Below are 23,096 nucleotides of genomic sequence, written 5' to 3'. Positions count from 1 at the left end.
TGTTGCATCTTTTTTGGCATTGTATTCATGTAAGAAAACTGTGGCAAGACATCAGTAGATTTATAATCGAACACATTTATGTAGATCTTACACTATTGTGTAGAGATGTACTGCTGGGATTCTTTACCTACGATAGAAATAAGCTGAAATATTTTTATGTAATTAATTTAATTATTCTTTTGGCCAAATTTCATATTCACAAATGTAAATTTACAAACAAAACACCAAATTTTCTTACCTTACAAAGAGAAATTTAACTGTATTTTAAGACAATTAAATACTCTACTAACAAAAAAGCTGTTAGAATAATAAGTGTATGTATGTCACTTAAGGTCCTTGTGTAATGTGATATTGTACTCCCTAGCCCAATTGTCCTTTGTATATTATTTATATACAGTTGTGTTCCCACGTGTACTTCCTGTATTTATTTGTTGTTAATAATATATATATATATATATTGTAGCGACCCGCACAGACAGTTGTGGGTTATGTGTTAGGCTATTAGTGGGTTGTGTCGTACTTACCAGTGTTCGCGGGGTCATGCCAATCAACCTGCTATCTGCCAATCACGGGATTGCCTGGAATGTTCGGATACCGGGCAGCCTGGTGGTTGGCGGAGTGGCGTGAAGGGGGGTTGGGCAGGGGGATGGAGCATTGGAAGTTAAGACCGGGTTTAGCCATTGTTCTCTCTCTTACGTCTGGGCTTCACAAGAGAAGGTCACGGTTGGTTTGTAGTGTACCTTTCATTTATTTGGCGTGGGCTACGGCCAAACAGTAGCCTGTGTTAAGTTGGGTTAATAAACCGTCCATTCGTTAACTCCATCCTCTGTCTGGACAATTGTTCCTTCATGATCTAGTCAGGTCATTACACTGGTGTCAGAAGTAAAAACGTGTATAAAAGTTAGCCAGCTAGCTGACTTCGGTGGCTAGCTAACATAGGTGAGAACGGGGTTGAAAATGCTTCAAGGGAATCCAAAAGTGAAGGTGGAGGTAGGGGACGATTATGGCCAAGGAGGTGCGTGTGCATGGACGTCGGAGGATCTGGCTGAGGAGATCGCCAGGGCGTCGGATCCCAGAGGCCGCTTGAGGGAGGACGTTAGAGTGATGGCGCTGAAGCGGGCATGAGTGCTTCGTCTAATGTGTTTTGCGCGGATTCTGGTGGGCTTCAGCTGGGTCTTTGGTGGGGGCTGCAGGGAGGCAGACCCTCTGGGAGAGCTGGGGGGCAGAGCAGCCCAGAGCCGGAAAAGCCTGCATGCGTGGCTGATATGACAGAACTCATTCGTGCTGTGTCACTACAGGTGGAACGAAACACACGCCGTGGTCCCCGGGTCTGCTGGGGTTGTGGCCAGACAGGCCATCTGCGCCGAGATTGCCCCAAGTCCCCCGGAGCTCAGGGAAACGGCTCGGGGTCCGCATTGACCGGGTAGTGCGGACCCCTGGCTTTCTATCCCAACCACCACCATCTTCTTCAGGAGGAGCCCACCGGCCCAGACGGGGAAGCAAGGCTCCACTTCCTCCAGAAGCAGACGTGGGCAAGCGGACGGAGCCTGTTGTCGTGGTGGGCCGGACCTGTGTTGGGGACTTTTGTCATGTCCCTGTCACTGTGGAGGGGGTGCCCTGCTCTGCCCTGGTGGACACTGTGTCCACAGTAACCCTGGTGAGGCCAGATATTGTACCAGGTTGGATTCAGTGTGAGCCCACAACTGTGCAGCTCCGCACAGTCACAGGTGAGCTGGCACCCATGAAAGGGAAGGGAATAATGACTCTGACAGTAGGGTGCAGGACTGTGCTTCATCCTGTGTGGGTGGCGGCTGTGCAGGACCCTTGTATCCTGGGGTTGGACTTTCTTAGGAGCACAGGCTGCCAGTTAGACCTAAATGGGGGCACACTGAGCTTCCAGGGAGGGCCTGCAGTCATCATGGCCCCCCCTAATATCACATACACTCAACCCAACAAACCCTTTACTCCAACAGTTAAAGCAGCAGAGACTCATGGCTGCCCCCCCCCCCCCCCCCTCCACATCTGTGTGTGACTTTTCCCCAGCCCCCCTGTCACCTACGGCTGTGTGTTACATTCCCCCAGCTACCCCCACGACACAGTCCTCCGTGAGCCCGGGCCGCACCCCCCCAGCCCAGCTACCCCAGATGGGAGAGGAGAGGACACTGTCTGCAGTGAGGGAGATATGGGGGAGGAACTGTGTTGGTCTTGACCCTGAGCAGCAGGAACGGTTGTGGCAGTTGCTGTTTGAATTCAGAGACAGCTTTGCGCTGAGTGAGGGAGAGGTGGGTCAGACTCATCTGGTGCAGCATGAGATCGACACAGGTGATGCTCGACCCATCAAGATGCGTCCCCGCCGTATCCCGCTGGCACGCCAGGAGGCGGCAGACAAGGCTGTGTTGGAGATGCAGCGGGCAGACTTCATCGAGCCCTCAGACAGCCCCTGGGCGGCGCCGGTTGTCATGGTTCCTAAGAAGGGGGACAAGCTGAGGTTCTGTGCGGACTACAGGCGGCTGAATGAGGTAACCAGGAAGGACTCATACCCCATACCACGTATCGATGAGTCGCTGGACCTGGTTAGGGGGTCCTCCTGGTTCTCCTCACTAGACCTCCGCAGTGGCTACTGGCAGGTGCCCCTCTCCCCAGAGGCCAGAGCCAAAACTGCGTTCTCCACTAACAGAGGACACTGGCAGTTCAAGGTCCTGTGCTTCGGCCTGTGCAACGCTCCAGCTACTTTTGAGCGTTTGATGGACATGGTGCTGGATGGCATCCCCCGACAGCAGTGTCTGGTATACCTCGATGACATCCTGGCCCATGGCAGCTCCTTCCAGTCAGCTCTGGTGGCGCTACGGAGTGTGCTGGAGCGGGTGGCTGCCGCAGGTCTGAAGCTCCACCCCGAGAAGTGCCACTTCATGAGGAGAGAGGTGTCCTTCCTGGGCCACTGAGTGGGGAAGGAGGGGATCAGCACCATGGAGGACAAGGTGGGGGCTGTCCGAGACTGGCCCACCCCCACCGACCAGCGTCAGCTGAAGTGCTTCCTGGGCCTGGTCTCGTACTACAGGAGGTTTGTACGGGGCTTCTCAAGCGTCGCTGCTCCCCTGAACCGCCTGCTGCCGAAGGACCAGGCCTTCACTTGGACAGGGGAGTGTGAGGAGGCCTTCAACACCCTCAAATGTGCACTGATCGAGGCCCCTGTGCTCGCCCCCCCTGTCCTCACCTTGCCCTTTATCCTGGACACAGACGCGAGCAATGTGGGCATGGGTGGGGTGCTGGCCCAGGTGGGGCCAGAGGGGGAGAGAGTGGTGGCGTACTTCAGCACAACATTTAACAAACATGAGCGCCGCTACTGTGTCACCCGGCGGGAGCTCTTGGCTGTTGTGAGGCCACCATGGGAAGAGGTGACAGCGCTCTCACTCGCGACCAAAGGGTTGTGGTCAAAGTTTGAGAGACTGCGGCTTGCTGATGGCGTGCTACAGCGGGCATGGAAGGAGTCAGCTACGGGAGAGGAGAGGTGGCAGGTGGTGGTCCCAAAAGCATTGCGGGAGGCGGTGCTCCAGAGTACTCATGGGGGGGTGGGGACTGGACACTTTGGGGTCACAAAAACACTCCGCCGCCTCCGTCAGGGCTTTTACTGGGGGCAGCACAAGAGGGATGTGGAGGACTTTTGCCGCCGCTGTGACAACTGCACAGCGAGAAAGGGCCCCCAGGCCGCTCTCATGCTCAGCTCCAACAGTTCCCAGTGGGGGCTCCCATGGAGAGGGTGGGAGTGGATGTAGTTGGGCCGTTCCCCACCACAGACAGTGGAAACCGCTGGGTGCTCACAGCTATGGACTATTTCACAAAATGGCCTGAGGCTTATGCTCTGCCTGACCAGGAGGCAGAGACCATCGTCGACGCCCTGACAGCTTGGATGTTCAGCAGGTTTGGAGCTGCGGAGTCCATCCACAGCGACCAAGGCAGAAACTTTGAGTCCCGTGTGTTCGCCACCATGTGTGAGAGGCTGGGTATGCACAAGACCCGCACTACTCCTCTCCATCCTCAAAGTGATGGCCTTGTGGAGCGCTTCAACAAAACGCTTGGTTCAGAAGCTGGCCATCGTCTCTGCCAAACACCAGCGTGACTGGGACAAGCACCTGCCTATGGTCCTCATGGCATGCCGTTCTGCTGTCCAAGACTCCACCTCATGCACGCCTGCCCTCCTCATGCTGGGGAGAGAGATCCGCACCCCTGCAGAGATGGCGTTTGGTCGTCCCCTGGATAGCCCTCATGTTCCCCCAGGGCCGGAGTATGCCCGGAGACTCCAGGACCGCCTGGAGACAGCCCACAACTTCGCCAGAGAGCAGCTGGTGAATGCAGGTGTGAGGCAGAAGAGGAACTATGACGTGCACACCCGAGGAAGGCACTTTGTGGCTGGGGAGCTGGTCTGGGTCTACAGCCCCCTAAGGAAAAAAGGCAGATGCCCCAAGTTGGACAGTCACTGGGTGGGGCCCTGCAGCATCCTGGAGAGGGTAGGGGAGGTTGTGTACCGGGTGCAGCTTCCTTCCAGGGGGAGAAAGGTGGCACTGCACCGGGACAGGTTAGCCCCATACAGAGGTGCCGCTTCTCCCCAAACCCCAGGGACCCCCACAATTCCCCTCTCTGGCAAGGACATTCTCCAGGCACCCACCCCCAGGTGCCGTCGACAAGGCTCCAGACGGCCCACTCCCCCTGTCTCCCTCCCTGTGTCACCGCGTGGTTCCCCGGTGCCACGGACTGTATTCCCCGTTCCCGCTTCCTTGTCTCCCATATCCCTTCCTTCATCCCCTGGGTCCCAGAGGGGCAGCCCCCTGCCACGGATGGAGCCCCCTGTTTAACATCTGGACACTCTGCGACCATCACGGCCACGCAGGCAAAGGAGACCTCCGGGTCGCTTCAGAGACTTTGTTTGTCCCCTCGGGGACGAGGGACTTTGTGGTGGGGGGGCTGTGTAGCGACCCGCACAGACAGTTGTGGGTTATGTGTTAGGCTATTAGTGGGTTGTGTCGTACTTACCAGTGTTCGCGGGGTCATGCCAATCAACCTGCTATCTACCAATCACGGGATTGCCTGGAATGTTCGGATACCGGGCAGCCTGGTGGTTGGCGGAGTGGCGTGAAGGGGGGTTGGGCAGGGGGATGGAGCATTGGAAGTTAAGACCGGGTTTAGCCATTGTTCTCTCTCTTACGTCTGGGCTTCACAAGAGAAGGTCACGGTTGGTTTGTAGTTTACCTTTCATTTATTTGGCGTGGGCTACGGCCAAACAGTAGCCTGTGTTAAGTTGGGTTAATAAACCGTCCATTCGTTAACTCCATCCTCTGTCTGGACAATTGTTCCTTCATGATCTAGTCAGGTCATTACAATATATATATATATATATATATATATATTTAAATAAATAAATATATAGATATTTAAATAAATAATAATAATATTACTACAGTGTAGATGGACATTATGGAGTATAATTTGGACAACCATGTCTCAATAGCCATAATTTTTTGGCCTCCAAAACGTAACCGAACTTCAGACCCTCTTAAATAGTTACCAGAATCATTATTCATATTTCCACAACAAGTGAGAAAAACATGAATACAGTTTTTTATATAGCCATTTTGCAGAGTGAATTCAGGAATAATAGTTGTCAGGTTTCTTTCTTTATTGACCCCCTACAAGCTGATGTCGTCATTTCCCCAATGCTTAAAAGGAAACGATATTCTCGTTAATGTTGATCTGAGAAGAGTAGTAAAAGAAAGAAAGAGGGAGGAAAGGATAGAGAAAAGGGAGTAGGGCCAAGAGACGTAAATCAACCCTTTCTCTTGGCGCCAAATAATATAAAACGTGATTAAACGTTTAATTTCGTCGATTAACGTTAATGTAAGCAATCGTGGGCATATTGTTATTTGTAGCCAGTTGAGGTAACGCGGTAGTTAGCTTGCTAAATATCTAGCAACGCAATCATTTTACCTAATCTTGCCCCACTCAAGAAACATATTAATTTGGCGAGCTAGTTAGCTATATCAATACAACAGCTTGCAAGATAGCTAGTTAGTTTCTTCAAGGCGGTCGTTATAATACAGCAATATGGGGGTGAGTTTTGACCGTCTGTCCGTGTATTTGTGTGAAAAGGTGAATGCTTCCATCAAACAAAGACAGCGTCCAAAATCATGATCCCGTGAATGCGTGATGGAGAGACAACGGAATGGATGGCTGGCAGGCACACCATTAACCAGCTCCAAAATAACCCCTTTTTGTGATGGTTAAAACAATCGTTTGCACTCGTTTTATTTGGTCCAGTGTTGCCCCATTGCAACGCGGTGTGTTTGTTTTCAGGTGTGGTACTACCTGAACTTGGTAGCCACGTAACTAGCTTGATATGAATCAATTTTCACAAAGGCTTCGCACTGTATCATACCATAGTCGAGATTAGGCAAGGTGGGAGGCTCGACTCTTAGCTACCTGTTTAGAACATTTGAGAAGTAGTAAGTAACCTGGTGATTTTTAAGTCACGTTTCACAACCTACATCTATCTGGGGTAAGAAGTCGCTAACTGACGTTACCTACCCGCACTGTTAGCTGTTTGTTTGTTAGCTAGCTGTTTGTTTGTTTTTGTTTGTTAGCTAGCTGTTTGTTTGTTAGCTAGCTGTTTGTTTGTTAGCTAGCTGTTTGTTTGTTAGGTAGCTGTTTGTTTGTTAGCTAGCTGTTTGTTTGTTAGCTAGCTGTTTGTTTGTTTGTTTGTTAGCTAGCTTTGTGTTGTTTGTGTTAGCTAGCTTTGTTTGTTTGTTTGTTAGCTAGCTAGCTTTGTTTGTTTGTTTGTTAGCTAGCTTTGTTTGTTTGTTAGCTAGCCAGCCGTTTGTTTGTTTGTGTGCTAGCCAGCCGTTTGTTTGTTTGTGTGCTAGCCAGCCGTTTGTTTGTTTGTGTGCTAGCCAGCCGTTTGTTTGTTTGTGTGCTAGCCAGCCGTTTGTTTGTGTGCTAGCCAGCTGTTTGCTAGCCAGCCAACCGTTTGTTTGTTTGCCGGCCAACTTTGTTTGCTAGCTAAAACACTTGCACCTCCAGCTAATTTTTCACGTGCTCAGAATCTCTTCCTGGAAGGTCTCATCCTAGTTGTGGAGAAAGTTCTGGCCAGCATTCCACTCTCATGCCAACACAGTGAAACTAACATTCGGACTATAAATAGTTTTTCTTTTGTAATTATATAGCTAGACCCTCATCTGTTTTTCTAAGGCGCAAGAGGCACTAAACCATGTCTCTGGCCTTTCATCAATATTGGGACACATGTCCCTCACTTCACTCATGCACACAAACACACTACTGCTGCAGCCTTCTGCTTGAAGATTGACCAACAGACATTTTTATTTCCCATCTCTAACTGTACCTCTCTCCCCTCATACCTCTCCAGAGGAAGTCAAACAAGGCGAAGGAGAAGAAACAGGCTCGCCTGGCGGAGAGGGCAGCCATGGATGCTGTGTGTGCCAAGGTGGACACAGCAAATAAGGTAAGTCCTTATGTGCATTGCATCAACCAATGGTTGCGTGCCACATCATTGAATGTTTATATGCACACTAATATTCAGTGGTGTAAAGTACTTAAAGCTACAATAGGCTTTTTTCACACCCCCAACAGACAACTTCCTCCCGTGCCAAGCGGTGTATGACGATATCCGGTTGTCGTCTAGTCTTCCGCAAAATTCGATCATGGAGTTTACCCAGTCACTACTCAATTTGCATGGGTGATGTGGCTATCGTTCACGAACATTCCCAGACGAAGAGATCTAAACTTGATAAAGAATACAATTTCTTCCGCAAACATATCTTCAACTATCAAGGTAAGTTAGTGCTTGAAGTGACCAGTTGAGAACTAGCTAGCTAACGGTAGCTAAGACATTACCAAATGTATTAGTGCTAACTTTACTTAATATTTGTCAGACTTAGTTACCATTAATTAGTTCTCTAGCTATTTGGCCAGCCACTGTGTATATTATTTGTTTCTAGTAAGCAACGTAGCTAGCTAGACCCATCTCAGTAACATTAAGAGTATCAATTTTAATTGATGTACGCTAATAAATTACATCTCACCTAACACTTTTTTTCTTTTCTTGCGCTGTTTTGAATGGGCAGTGTAAAACATAATAGATCAGGAGGAGGCAGTGGTAGTATGGACAAGGTGTCACAGGTCAATGAGGAGCCCCATTTACTGCAGGTTACGAGATATGATAGGCAGTTGAGGTCTTATTGTTGATGCGGTTGCAGTTTACCTGTATTTTGCTCATATGTTCAAAATAATTAAACTCTGTATTGATTCTCATGTACCTGGACATGCAGTAGGCCTAGTTCCTTTGTTATTGATCTGAGCTTGTATAACATTTAAAATGTAGTGTAGTATAGTAAACTTTTAGTAGTTGGTCAGTTACATTTTAATGTGTGAATTGAAGAGAAGGAATCATGACCTTGCTGATCAAGAACAGTGTATCACAACTATGTGATGACCCCCCCCCCCTGCATGTTCTTTTAGATCACATTGCAAGGAGCCTGTCATCATAAACCGCCTCTCCTGTTCATGTGCAGCTCAGAGATTTGTGCAATCATCTGGTGGCTCTTCCAGATTGCACATTACACCATAATGGTCAAGTTTTGAAATTGAGAATTTTTCATATTGTCAGAGAGAACACACATTTTGTATTTTTTTAAGCTCCTATTACTGTACATTGTTTGACCAGGGAATTCAACCAGAGCTCGCTGATAATGGTTGAGGAAGCCAAGGACATCAGGCAGGAGTGGCATTAAATCCACTATTTACCAAGCATTCCCTGGTGAGTTACAATTGTCTGTTTAAACGGGTTGGCATCCCCAGGCTGACACGTTGCCTTCACTTGTGTTGAACTTTATTGGACTAAAGTTTTATGGTCTTGACTGACATTCATCCCTTGTCTATGCTTTGTGTTTTTCAGGGCCTCTTCCTGACATGACGGTGCTGTCTGCTGGACCAAGTTTGAGGAGCATGAGACCGCAACCTGCCATTGCCAAGGTGCTGCATGGACTGGAAGAAATTACTCTGGTTGACTCTAGATTTGTTCCAGTGCCCCGTGGGGTCAATGCTGTCATAGTGTCCCCCAACTGTCACCCCAAGAGATTCTAAAGCGTCCAGATGCTCCTGCATTCCCCCAACTCACAGTAAAAGAAAGGCAATTGCAGTCTGCCTGTCTACTATGGAAGGAAATGAGGAAACCATGTGTGACTGACTGCTAGCCGGTTCAGCGAGGCACTAGACGTGACATTACAGTAGAGATTGTTTGGAGAGATTCTTTAATAGCAGAGATTGACTTCTACACCTACATGGATGTGTACCTTAAGATATATATTGTTGCAGGTCAGCCAGTCTTACTTGGCAGGCAAAATAAATGTTGCCCAAGGAAATGTACATACACTATATATTCAAAGGTATGTGGACACCCCTTAAAATTTGTGGATTTGGCTATTTCAGCCACACCCGTTGCTGACAGGTGTATAACATGGAGCACACAGCCATACAGTCTGCGTAGACAAACATTGGCAGTAGAATGGCCTTACTGAAGAGCTCAGACATTCAAAGTGGCACCGTCATAGGATGCCACCTTTCCAATAAGTCAGTTAAACAAATTTTGGCCCAGCTAGAGCTGCCCCATTTAAGTGCTGTTATTGCGAAGTGGAAACGTCTGGGCGCAACAATGGCTCAGCTGCGAAGTGGTAGGCCACACAAGCTCACAGAACAGGCCCTCTGAGTGCTGAAGCGCGTAAAAATCGTCTGTCCTCGGTTGCAACACTCACGACAGTTCCAAAATACCTCTAGAAGCAATGTCCGCACAACTGTTCGTCGGGAGCTTCAATAAATGGGTTTAGATCACCATGAACAATGGCAGGCTCGCCGCCATTGGACTCAGGAGCAGTGGAAACGCGTTCTCTGGCAGTCCGACAGCCCCTTCCAGTGAAGGGAAATCTTAATGCTATAGCATACAATGACATTCTAGACGATTTTGTGCTTTCAACTTTGTGGCAACAGTTTGGGGAAGGCCTTTTCCTCTTTCAGCATGACAATGTCCCTGTGCACAAAGCGAGATCCATACATAAATGATTTGTCGAGATTGGTGAGGAAGAACTCGACTGGCCTGCACAGAGCCCTGACCTCAACCCCATCAAATACCTTTGGGATGATTTGGAACGCCGACTGTGAGCCAGGCCTAATCGCCCAACATCAGTGCCCGACCTCACTAATGCTTTTGTGGCTGAATGGACTCAAGTCCCTGAAGCAATGTTCCAACGTCTAGTGGAAAGCCTTACCAGAAGAGTGGAGGCTGTTATAGCATCAAAGGGGGGAGATTTACATTTACGTCATTTAGCAGACGCTCTTATCCAGAGCGACTTACAAATTGGTGCATTCACCTTAAGATATTCAGTGGAACAAACACTTTACAATAGTACATCTATATCTTTTTTTTGGGGGGGGGTTAGAAGGATTACTTTATCCTATCCCATGTATTCCTTAAAGAGGTGGGGTTTCAGGTGTCTACGGAAGGTGGTGATTGACTCCGCTGTCCTGGCGTCGTGAGGGAGCTTGTTCCACCATTGGTGCCAGAGCAGCGAACAGTTTGATGAGCAGGTGTCCACATACTTTTGGTTGTGTACTGTATATAACTATTTACAATTGTATGTAAAGGAGATTATTTTAACAAATGTGTTATTTTGTTTCTCTCCCGTCTGGCAGTTGGTAGGTAGAGCATGGTGTTTGCAACGCTGGGGTTGTGGGTTCGAGTCCCACGGGTGTCCAGTAAGAAAATGTATGCACTCACTACTGTAAGTTGTTCTGGATAAGAGTGTCTGCTAAATGACTAAAATGTAAGCAACATTGTAATAGAGTATTCTACTGATTGAATTGTGTGATCTTTGTTATTTTATGACAGGCTAAACATGTCACAGAATGAATATTCAATGTATTTAATAATAAAATCAAATGTAACAATGTTCTAACAGATTAATGCGTTATGCAAATACTACATCCCAAAACACCATCTTATTCTTAACCTAACAATACAAATGATCCAAAATGTATCTTTTCTGAACAGATCAATTTATAATGATCACAAAACATGTACACGTTGGTATAAAGCTGTTATTTATAATGACATAATATAACAAGTGATGCACTGATATGACATTTTTGGCCGATACCGATATTAACTTGCCAAAAAACCTGATACTGAAAACGGATATTTAACATTTTAGCTGCCTTTTAAGCATTCTATTAAAGTTAAGAAGTTAAAACACATGGACGCAGTAGTCTAAGGCACTGCATCTCCGTGCAAGACATGTCACTACAGTTCCTGGTTCGAATCCAGGCTTTATCACATCCGGCTGTGATTGGGAGTTCCATAGGGCGGCGCACAATTAAGCCAGGGTAGGCCGTCATTGTAAATAAGAATTTGTTCTTAACTGACTTGCCTAGTTAAAGGTTACACACCACACTGACAAAAGTTATTTTGGAAACGTATGTCCCAATTACCAGTAAAACAACATTTATTTCACTTGCTGTGCTGTTTCGTTAATTTGTTCAGTCGTTTCATTCTCAACCAGGATTTCTATGGAACGCCATTTGGGTCTTGGCATGTCAAAAAAGATACACGTCAAATAAGCTTGTTGACCAATCAGGACCTGAATATGACTGCAGGTCACATAATTAATGCGTTCATACATTTTTTACGTAGTTATTACACATTGATTACACTCACTTGTATTTTATGTCACATCGATACGTATGCTATAATGCTGGTAAAGTAGTCTCGCGCACCTACAGTGCCGGTCATAAAACAAAGCTAGCTAGCTCATGGATGCAAACAATGTTCTTCCCCAAAAACATAGCAAAACGACAATCTGTTTCAGTAGCTATAGTTAGTTAGCTAGCTAACTATATAGCGAGGTGTCATCTAAAATAACCTTAATTTATAAAACAGTTCTTATTTGGTTAATGGTGGTTAGACCCAGCTATGTGAAGCTAGCCACAATAAGGATTAGCCACAATAGTGGACTTTGCGTTTAGCCTTCAATAAAAGTGGGTCATTGACAGTGATGCAAATTAATATAAATAGTAGAATTATGCCATAATTGAATAGATCATGCTAAACGAGGATGTTATATAAAATCGACAGACAATTTGTTAATTTGACATTAATCACACTGGATGTATTATACTTTAGAATTGCATTGGGGGCATACTTATTTCACTGTGCAGCCTTACCTATGGATTGTGGATCAATGACATGGGGTATCAGTCTACTTAATAACACCCGGAGAACATTAGCATTGTAGCTCTTATTGAGGGACTGTGAATTGAGCCACATTTATTGTCAACCTATGTGTATTGTACACTATTCCAGAGGAGAAACAATACTGCGTGGATGTTTGAGTCTGATAACTCTGAGGACTTTGCGAAAAAATATATTGGGTATTGAGTAGACTGATACCCCATTTCATTGATCCCCAATCCTTAGGTAAAGCTGTTACAGTGCAATATGAATGTCAATACACACAATAGGCTGACTGGGGAGATTTTACACAGTCATAGTCCTGCGATAAGAGCTACAACGCTAATATTTGCGTAAACTCTTCACAGTTGTGTTCTGTGGGTGTCATTGAGTAGACTGATACCCAATTTCATTGCTTCACATTCCAACCTTGTTTAACATTATCTAGTCTATATATGACATGATTCTACCAATTTGTAACCTGCATCACTTTCAAAGACGGTACCTTTATTTTGAAGGCAAACTGCAAATTCCATTATTGTGCCTAATCCTTATTGTGGCTAGCTTCACAACACATAATCCGGTCGAGCTTCATCTGGCTAGTGAGGCTATCTGGCTGCTTATAACGTTAGTTTTGGACAACAGGGTTAAGTAGCTGGCTAGCAATTTATTTTCATGAACTGAAGTTCAATTTCAATAGGCAAACGTAGCTACCTAGCTAATGCTTACAAGGATTCCTATATCACTGCTAAGAATAGTGAAAATTACTGCAGTTTCTACCGGTCATTGTTTTCAGGCTGGTTGTATTGGTGCTAGCTAGGTAACGTACCAAGCTAAAGCTAGCTACCTACCCCAGAAGTTGCAGTCGCACAAATAATGCTTTATTACCAACGCGGTATTGTAAACACATCGTTCGTGGCCGGTGTTTGCTTGTTTGCAGACTTTTTTGTACAGCTTTGACAGTGCTACTGATGGTAGCGGTGGCGCTTAGCTTGCACGTGCAAATTCAGAAAACGCAACATTCTATAATAGAATGGTGTTATTTGAGGTGTCAAATTTAAATGCTTATTTTACACGTCAAGTAGTGTTATTTGACGTATCTTTTTTGACATGCAAAGACCCAAACGGCGTTCCATAGTATGTCGTGAAGCTAATGGCAGTGATGCTATTACTGTGTAACTCCGGTAGGGCAATATCTGAACAATAGTGCACTTGGTAACATTAGTGTGTACCGGTGCTCGACCAGTCGTGAAAGCCAACATCACCCACGACAGAGAACGGTTGATTGACAATGAATTCCATTTTTTTGGCATTGATGGATTTCGCCTTTGAGTTGTCTTGCTGAAATGCTCTTACTCTTTCAAATGACTGCTCGGCCTGTTGAATGCTCGATCCACACAGCAGACATTGTGGGCTAGGTTAGGAATGCTGTGTTGCACGTGTAGCTTCAAATTTTACGTGGCGTCATTACGTCATGTACCTACGTTACATAGGTATGCATGTCAGCTTTGACATTGGTTTTTCACATCAGTGTTAAACTAGACATCGTGCCAATACCGATGTAGGCATTGTTTAGCTAATATCGTCCGATTCCGATATACCGTGCATCCCTAAATTGAACTAACAAAAGTATTAACGTAACATGTAAAGTGTTGGTTCCATGTTTCATGAGCTGAAATAAAGATCCCAGAAATGTTCCATATGCACAAAAAGCTTATTTCTCTCAAATGTTGTGCACAAATTTGTTTATTTCCCTCTTAGTTTAGCATTTCTCCTTTGCCAAGATAATTCATCCACCTGACAGGTGTGACATATGAAGAAGCTGATTAAACAGCATAATTATTACACAGGTGCACCTTGTGATGAGGACAATAAAAGGTGACAGATGTCTCAAGTTGAGGGAGTGTGCAGTTGGCATGCTGACTGCAGGAAAGTCTAACAGAGCTGTTGCCAGATAATTGAATGTTAATTTCTCAACCATAAGCCACCTCCAACGTAGTTTTAAAGAATTTGGCTTGGCCTGGCTCCCAAGAGTGTGGGCCTATGCCCTCCCAGGCGAACCCATGGCTGTGCCCCTGCCCAGTCATGTGAAATCCATAAATTAGGGCCTAATGAGTTTTTCAATTGACAGATTTCCTTCTATGAACTGTAACTGAGTAAAATCTTTGACATTGTTGCGTTTGATTTTATACTGAACAAAAATAACAAATATTTAATGTGTAGTGTGTGTGCACTGCTGTGCTTGAGCATGTTTTCCCACTGGCTTATTACCCTTTAGAATCAGAGGGCCCTGTTAGTTCACTATTTAAGCAGCAGTTCCTCCACAGTTGATTGACACAGCCTGCCAGAGTGATTAGGATAATCGTGTCCCAGATATGGTATTTCTTCACCCTCCTAATGGTTCTCTCTGCTAGCAATCTCAGATATGCAATGGCTTGCGTTCGCTTGGTGTCTTTCCATGTTAGCCAAGTTGCTCTTTTGAATGGGGGAATGATGAGCGTTGCCCCCACATCTGACAGCATATTTTCTATGATGAACCCCTTGTCTACCATGAGTCCATCACCAGGCTCACAGCTCGAGGATTCCAGATAGACGTGTAATCTCCTGATCAGAGATGGACCCAGTGAAAACCTGGATACAAAGGTGATGGCTCCACAAGGTGCAATCCCAATCAGGCCCTTAAAGGTGGTGTGTATTTTGTAAGATTAAAAGGTCTCCTACTGTACTGTCAGAGGAGGGGTTGGCACATCTCAGCTCTGTGCAGTCCAGGATAACTGGAGTACAACTTTGAACTTGTCAGGCATGCTTGCCTGCACCTGCTCTCTGTACATCCAAGACAAGATACAGGTAGTTGGTCCGGTTTATTATAATGCGGTTTACTGTTCGGACACTCACGCAAAATATGTCCGCCACCTCCTTCAGACAAGCAGCTCCTCGACAGCAGTAAAGAAAAAACTTGTCTATGAGCGGCAGCTTCCTGTTGGGCCTTGGTGTTGCGCTTCCCATTCCAGCCTTCTGGGACTTGGACTAGTAGATTAACCTGGAGGCAGAGGGGGCAATGGACTCCCAGAACACCATGAAGACCTGAGTGGAACTGGGTATAGAACCTGAAGTTGTCATCAGATGCACCGAATTTTTGCAGCTGGAGATGGTGAACAGAGCGCTGTTGGACTTGTATCTCTAGCTCCTTGATTCGATCCAGTGGAGCATCCAACACACCCATAGAAAAGAAAGGGGGTAATTTATATGACAAAATTGTATTATTCAGTTTGATTATCAGTATCATGACACAGTAAACCAACTAACTTAGTCTAGTTCTCAGGACAAATGTAATCAAGTATGTTATGGTAGTGCTATTTGGTTAAAGAAATGTTGGTCAAAACTAAGGGGAGGGTGGCTTAAGTTGGAGAGCAGTGTGGGAGAACAGAGAGCATGCAAGCTGGCTAGCGAGTTAGTAGTTTTGTTATTTCAAAAGCTGAATACAGGTAATGCAATATCTGAACTATAGCAACCGTTTGCAGAACTACAGCGCTGAGCTACAACACATCAACCATCTGGAAAACCTAAGTTCACGTTACTCACCAGGGAGGGCAGGCAGTCATGGTCCGCTGCAGTCACTTCAGAGGCACCAACACTTGTGTCCATATCGGAGACATCCACTTCCTGTTCTCAGTCGCGCACTTGCTGTATCAGGGAGAGACCCGAGACTGCAGGCTCTTCCCCCAGTCGTTCCAGAGAACCGACAGGGAACTTTCAGTCTTAATGCGAGAACGGGCTTTTTGTGTTATGTAGATGTTGGCCGGGTTAAAATTCAGACGAAGGTGCTCTCACGTAAAATATTAAAGTCAGAGCCCTCATTCCTTGTATTTGCTCTCACACAGCTGTCATGTAAAGTCGCATCCTTTGGGAAGTTGTGAAATCTGAGGTATGGGTGTTTTTGTTTGTTGCTGGGACACTACAGTATCATTGGCGAGAGGACTGTGCAGCCATTATGCTAGCTTGCTAACTCTATGCTGTTGCTAGAAACTGGAACATAAACAACGCCGCTTTTCTGAACTTCTGTTCTACAAACCAGAAGCGTGAAAGAATCCTACATGTAACTTTTTGGGCGACCTGACCAAATTCACATAGTAATGTGAGTTAGACTTGCTTTCAATGAGAATGAAAAATCTATAAGAAGCAATAGATCTGTTCTATGTGCGCTATTTGTATGCTTCCCGTTCTTAAGTTTTGTTTTTGCGTCTTTCAATTTTGGTTTTGTACATCAGCTGAAAATACAATATTTTTGATTATGAAAAAGATGCAGTGCATTCGGAAGGTATTCAGACTCCTTCACTTTCTCCAAATTTTGTTACGTTACAGCTTTATTCAACATTTATTAAATAAATGTTTTTCATCAATCTACACGTAATACCCCATAATGACAAAGCAAAAACTGATTTTTAGAAGTGTTTGCAAATGTAATAAAATAAAGAACAGATCAGGTCCATCCTGTTTCCATTGATCATCCTTGATGTTTCAACAACTTGATTGGAGTCGACCTCTGGTAAATTGATTGGACATGATTTGGAACAGCACACACCTGTCGACAGTCTTTCTACTCACAATACCCCATAATGACAAAAAAAAACGGGTTTTTAGAATTTAGAAACTTAAATATCACATTTACATAAGTGTTCAGACCCTTTACTCAAATCAAAGTTTATTTGTCACGTGCGCCGAATACAACAGGTGTAGACCTTACAGTGAAATGCTTACTTACAGACTAACCAATAGTGCAAAAAAGGTATTAGGTGAACAATGGGTAAGTAAAGAAATAAAACAGTAAAAATACTATAAAAGTAGCGAGACTACATACAGACACCGGTTAGTCAGGTTGATTGAGGTAGTATGTACATGTAGATATCGTTAACTTCTATGGGCTACGTGGGACGCTACGTAGCAACAAAATGTCATAATTCAACTTTCTCAAACATACAACTATTTTACACCATTTTAAAGATACACTTCTCCTTGATGTAACCACATTGTCCGATTTCAAAAAGGCTTTACAGCGAAAGAAAAACATTAGATTATGTTAGGAGAGTACATAGACAAAAATAATCACACAGCCATTTTCCAAGCAAGGACATGTCAATAAAACCCAAAACACAGCTAAATGAAGCACTAACCTTTGACGATCTTCATCAGATGACACTCCTAGGACATTGTTACACAATACATGTATGTTTTGTTCGATAAAGTTCATATTTATATCCAAAAACAGCATTTTACATTGGCGCGTGATGTTCAGAAAATGTATTCCCACCAAAACGTCCGGTGAATGTGCACATCAATTTACAAAAATACTTATAATAAACGTTGACAAAATATATAACAATTATTTAAAGAATTATAGATGGACTACTCCTGAATGCAACCGCTGTGTCAGATTTTAAAATAGCTTTATGGAGAAAGCACATTTTTCAATATTCTGAGTACATAGCTCAGCCATCACAGCAAGCTATTCAGACACCCGCCAAGTTCGGGGCCACCTAAACTCAGAATTAGTATTAGAAATATTCTCTTACCTTTGCTGATCTTCATCAGAATGCACTCCCAGGACTGCTACTTCCAGAAGAAATGTTGTTTTTGTTCGAAATAATCCATATTTATGTCCAAATACTGCCGTTTTGTTCGTGCGTACAGATCGCTTATCCAAAGGCATAACGCGCGAGTGCGGAACCAGAGACGAAAAGTCATAATGTTCCATTATCGTACTTAGAAGCATGTCAAAAGCTGTTTAAAATCAATCTTTATGGTATTTTTAACGTAAAATTGCGATAATATTCCAACCGGACAATAGCATATGCATTCAAGAAGAAAAAGAAGGAACGGCGCGCTCGCGGGATCGAGCATATCCAATCCCTTTGTTGCCAGGCAGTCCACTCAGAAACTGAGCTCCTATTATCTGCCCAGTGACAGGAGAATGCTCAAACCACTTTCTGAAGGCTGTTGACAGCCAATGGAAGCCTTAGGAAGTGCAACGTCCCCCACAGACACTGTAGTTTCGATAGAGAATCAAAAGAACTACAATTCTCAGACTTTCCACTTCCTGCTTGGATTTCTCAGGTTTTTGCCTGCCATATGAGTTCTGTTCTACTCACAGACACCATTCAAACAGTTTTAGAAACTTCAGTGTTTTCTATCCAAATCTACTAATAATATGCATATTCTAGTTTCTGGGCCAGAGTAGTAACCTGTTTAAATTAGGTACGTTTTTCATCCTGCTGTGAAAATACTGCCCCTAGCCCAGACAGGTTAAAGTGACTATGCATATATGATGAACAGAGAGTAGCAGTAGCGTAAAATAGGGGTTGGCGGGTGGTGGGTAGCGGGACACAATGCAGATAGCCCGGTTAGCCAATGTGCGGGAGCACTGGTTGGTCGGCCCAATTGAGGTAGTATGTACATGAATGTATAGTTAAAGTGACTATGCATATATGATAAACAGAGAGTAGCAGCAGCGTAAAAGAGGGGGTTGGTGGGACACAATGCAAATAGTCTGAGTAGCCGTTTGATTACCTGTTCAGGAGTCTTATGGCTTGGGGGTAAAAACTGTTGAGAAGGCTTTTTGTCCGCTTGCCATGGGGTAGTAGAGAGAAAAGTCTATGGCTGGGGTCTTTGACAATTTTTAGGGCCTTCCTCTGACACCGCCTGGTGTAGAGGTCCTTGATGGCAGGCAGCTTAGCCCCAGTGATGTACTGGGCCATACGCACTACCCTCTTTAGTGCCTTGTGGTCAGAGGCCGAGCAATTGCCGTACCAGGCAGTGATGCAACCAGTCAGGATCCTCTCGATGTTGCAGCTGTAGAAACTTTTGAGGATCTCAGGACCCATGCCAAATCTTTTTAGTTTCCTGAGGGAATGGGCTTTGTCGTGCACTCTTCAAGACTGTCTTGGTGTGTTTGGACCATTCTAGTTTGTTGTTGATGTGGACACCAAGGAACTTGAAAGCACTTCATGGCTACGGACGTGAGTGCTACGGGTCTGTAGTCATTTAGGCAGGTTGCCTTCGTGTTGTTGGGCACAGGGACTATGGTGGTCTGCTTGAAACATGTTGGTATTACAGACTCAATCAGGGAAATGTCAGTGAAGACACCTGCCAGTTGGTCAGCACATGCCCGGAGCACACGTCCTGGTAATCCGTCTGGCCCTGCAGCCTTGTGTATGTTGACCTGTTTAAGGTCTTACTCACGTCAGCTATGGAGAGCGTGATCACACAGTCGTCCGGAACAGCTGATGCTCTCATGCATGCCTCAGTGTTGCTTGCCTCAAAGCAAGCATAGAAGTGATTTAGCTCGTCTGGTAGGCTCGTGTCAGTGGGCAGCTCTGTGCTTCCCTTTGTCGTCTGTAATAATTTGCAAGCCCTGCCACATAAGACGAGCATCGGAGCCGGTGTAGTATGATTCAAACTTAGCCCTGTATTGACGCTTTGCCTCTTTGATGGTTCGTCGCAGGGCATAGCAGGATTTCTTGTAAGCTTCCGGGTTAGAGTCCCGCACCTTGAAAGCGGCAGCTCTACCCTTTAGCTCAGTGCGAATATTGCCTCTAATCCATGGCTTCTGGTTGGGGTATGTACGTACAGTCACTGTGGGGACGACGTCCTCGATGCACTTATTGATAAAGCCAGTGACTGATGTGGTGTACTCCTCAATGCCATTGGAAGAATCCCGGAACATGTTCCAGTCTGTGCTAGCAAAACAGTCCTGTAGTCTAGCATCTGTTTCATCTGACCACTTTTTTTATAGACCGAGTCACTTGTGGTTCCTGCTTTAATTTTTGCTTTTAAGCAGGAATCAGGAGGATAGAGTTGTTGTCGGATTTACCAAATGGAGGGCGAGGGGGAGCTTTGTACGTGTCTCTGTGTGTGGAGTACAGGTGATCTAGAATTTTTTTTTTCTCTCTGGTTGCACATTTAACATGTTGATAGAAATTTGGTAGAACTGATTTAAGTTTCCCTGCATTAAAGTCTCCGGCCACTAGTAGTGCCGCCTCTGGGTGAGTGGTTTCCTGTTTGCTTATTTCCTTATACAGCTGACAGAGTGCGGTTTTAGTGCCAGCATCTGTCTGTGGTGGTAAATAAACAGCCACAAAAAGTATAGCTGAAAACCTTCTAGGCAAGAAGTGTGGCCTACAATTCATCACAATATACTCTACTTCAGGCGAGCAAAATCTAGAGATCCTTAGATTTCTTGCACCAGCTGCAGTTGACAAATATGAACAGACCGCACCCCCCCTCGTCTTACCAGAGTGTGCTGTTCTATCTTGCCGGTGCCGCATATATCCCGCTAGCTGAATATCCATGTCGTCATTCAGCCACGATTCCGTGAAACAGGATATTACAGTTTTTGATGTCCCGTTGGTAGGATATTCATGATCGTAGCTCGTCTAATTTATTGTCCAATGATTGCACGTTGGCGAGTAGTATTGATGTTAACGGCAGCTTTCCCACTCGCCTTCTCCGGGTCCTAACGAGGCAGTTCTCTAAAGACACAAGAGACAATAATACAAGAAACAACACTTCTGTAGCTTGTCAACTATGTGTCTGTCTATCCCTGTTCTCTCCTCTCTGCACAGGCCATACAAACGCTTCACACCGCGTGTGCCACTCTAACCTGGTGGTCCCAGCGCGCACGACCCACGTGGAGTTCCAGGTCTCCGGCAGCCTCTGGAACTGCCGGTCTGCAGCCAACAAGGCTGAGTTCATCTCAACCTATGCTACCCTCAAATCAAATCAAATCAAATCAAATTTATTTTTATATAGCCCTTCGTACATCAGCTGATATTCTCAAAGTGCTGTACAAAAACCCAGCCTAAAACCCCAAACAGCAAGCAAAGCATGTGAAAGAAGCACGGTGGCTAGGAAAAACTCCCTAGGAAAAACTCCCTAGAAAGGCCAAAAACCTAGGAAGAAACCTAGAGAGGAACCAGGCTATGAGGGGTGGCCAGTCCTCTTCTGGCTGTGCAGGGTGGATATTAAAACAGAACATGGTCAAAATGTTAAAATGTTAAAATGTTCATAAATGACCAGCATGGTCAAATAATAATAATCATAGTAGTTGTCGAGGGTGCAACAAGCACGTCCGGTGAACAGGTCAGGGTTCCATAGCCGCAGGCAGAACAGTTGAAACTGGAGCAGCAGCACGGCCAGGTGGACTGGGGACAGCAAGGAGTCATCATACCAGGTAGTCCTGAGGCATGGTCCTAGGGCTCAGGTCCTCCGAGAGAAAGACAGAAAGAGAGAAAGAGAGAATTAGAGAGAGCATATTTAAATACACACAGGACACCGGATAAGACAAGAGAAATACTCCAGATGTAACAGACTGACCCTAGCCCTACCCTCCAGTCCCTAGACTTCCTGGCGCTGACGGAAACATGGATTACCACAGATAACACTGCTACTCCTACTGCTCTCTCTTCGTCTGCCCACGTGTTCTCGCATACCCCTAGAGCATCGAGCCAGCGGGGTGGTGGCACTGGAATCCTCATCTCTCCCAAGTGGACATTCTCTCTTTCTCCCCTGACCCATCTGTCTATCTCCTCATTTGAATTCCATGCTGTCACAGTTACCAGCCCTTTCAAGCTTAACATCCTTATCATTTATCGCCCTCCAGGTTCCCTTGGAGAGTTCATCAATGAGCTTGACGCCTTGATAAGTTCCTTTCCTGAGGATGGCTCACCTCTCACAGTTCTGGGTGACTTTAACCTCCCCACGTCTACCTTTGACTCATTCCTCTCTGCCTCCTTCTTTCCACTCCTCTCCTCTTTTGACCTCACCCTCTCACCTTCCCCCCTACTCACAAGGCAGGCAATACGCTTGACCTCATCTTTACTAGATGCTGTTCTTCCACTAATCTCATTGCAACTCCCCTCCAAATCTCCGACCACTACCTTGTATCCTTTTCCCTCTTGCTCTCATCCAACACTTCTCACTCTGCCCCTACTCGGATGGTATTGCGCCGTCCCAACCTTCGCTCTCTCTCTCCCGCTACTCTCTCCTCTTCCATCCTATCATCTCTTCCCTCTGCTCAAACCTTCTCCAACCTATCTCCTGATTCTGCCTCCTCAACCCTCCTCTCCTCCCTTTCTGCATCCTTTGATTTTCTCTGTCCCCTATCCTCCAGGCCGGCTCGGTCCTCCCCTCCTGCTCCGTGGCTCGACGACTCACTACGAGCTCACAGAACAGGGCTCCGGGCAGCCGAGCGGAAATGGAGGAAAACTCGCCTCCCTGCGGACGTGGCATCCTTTCACTCCCTCCTCTCTACATTCTCCTCTTCTGTCTCTGCTGCTAAAGCCACTTTCTACCACTCTAAATTCCAAGCATCTGCCTCTAACCCTTGGAAGCTCTTTGCTACCTTCTCCTCCCTCCTAAATCCTCCTCCCCCCCCTCCTCCCTCTCTGCGGATGACTTCGTCAACCATTTTGAAAAGAAGGTTGACGATATCCGATCCTCGTTTGCTAAGTCAAACGACACCGCTGGTCCTGCTCACACTGCCCTACCCTGTACTTTGACCTCTTTCTCCCCTCTCTCTCCAGATGAAATCTCGCGTCTTGTGACGGCCGGCCACCCAACAACCTGCCCACTTGACCCTATCCCCTCCTCTCTTCTCCAGACCATTTCCGGAGACCTTCTCCCCTACCTCACCTCGCTCATCAACTCATCCTTGACCGCTGGCTACGTCCCTTCCGTCTTCAAGAGAGCGAGAGTTGCACCCCTTCTGAAAAAACCTACACTCGATCCCTCCGATGTCAACAACTACAGACCAGTATCC

The 23,096-nt window shown here is 45.9% G+C and overlaps 1 protein-coding gene across 3 annotated transcripts in view; it reads left to right on the top strand.

Annotated features, from left to right (window-relative positions):
* Positions 1-5,702: 5,702 nt before the first annotated feature.
* LOC106609028 (N-alpha-acetyltransferase 40) overlaps positions 5,703-23,096 on the top strand; it is a 54,750-nt gene continuing 37,356 nt past the window's right edge. The window contains exons 1-5 of one of the 3 annotated variants that reach the window (XR_006770619.2): positions 6,109-6,547; positions 7,412-7,507; positions 7,636-7,837; positions 8,524-8,821; positions 8,960-11,006. Coding sequence is in view for 2 of the 3 variants with exons in the window: in XM_045721873.2 (XP_045577829.1) it covers positions 6,097-6,102; positions 7,412-7,507 (102 nt within the window). In the remaining variant the exon portion in view is untranslated. The other 2 variants (XM_045721873.2, XM_014207362.3) reach the window with 2 other exon arrangements.

The sequence above is a fragment of the Salmo salar genome, chromosome 07 (assembly GCF_965601325.2).
Source record: "Salmo salar chromosome 07, fSalSal1, whole genome shotgun sequence".
NCBI classification, from domain to species: domain Eukaryota; kingdom Metazoa; phylum Chordata; class Actinopteri; order Salmoniformes; family Salmonidae; genus Salmo; species Salmo salar.
Note: the sequence above shows the minus strand (reverse complement) of the source record. Positions and strands in the feature narration are given on the sequence as shown.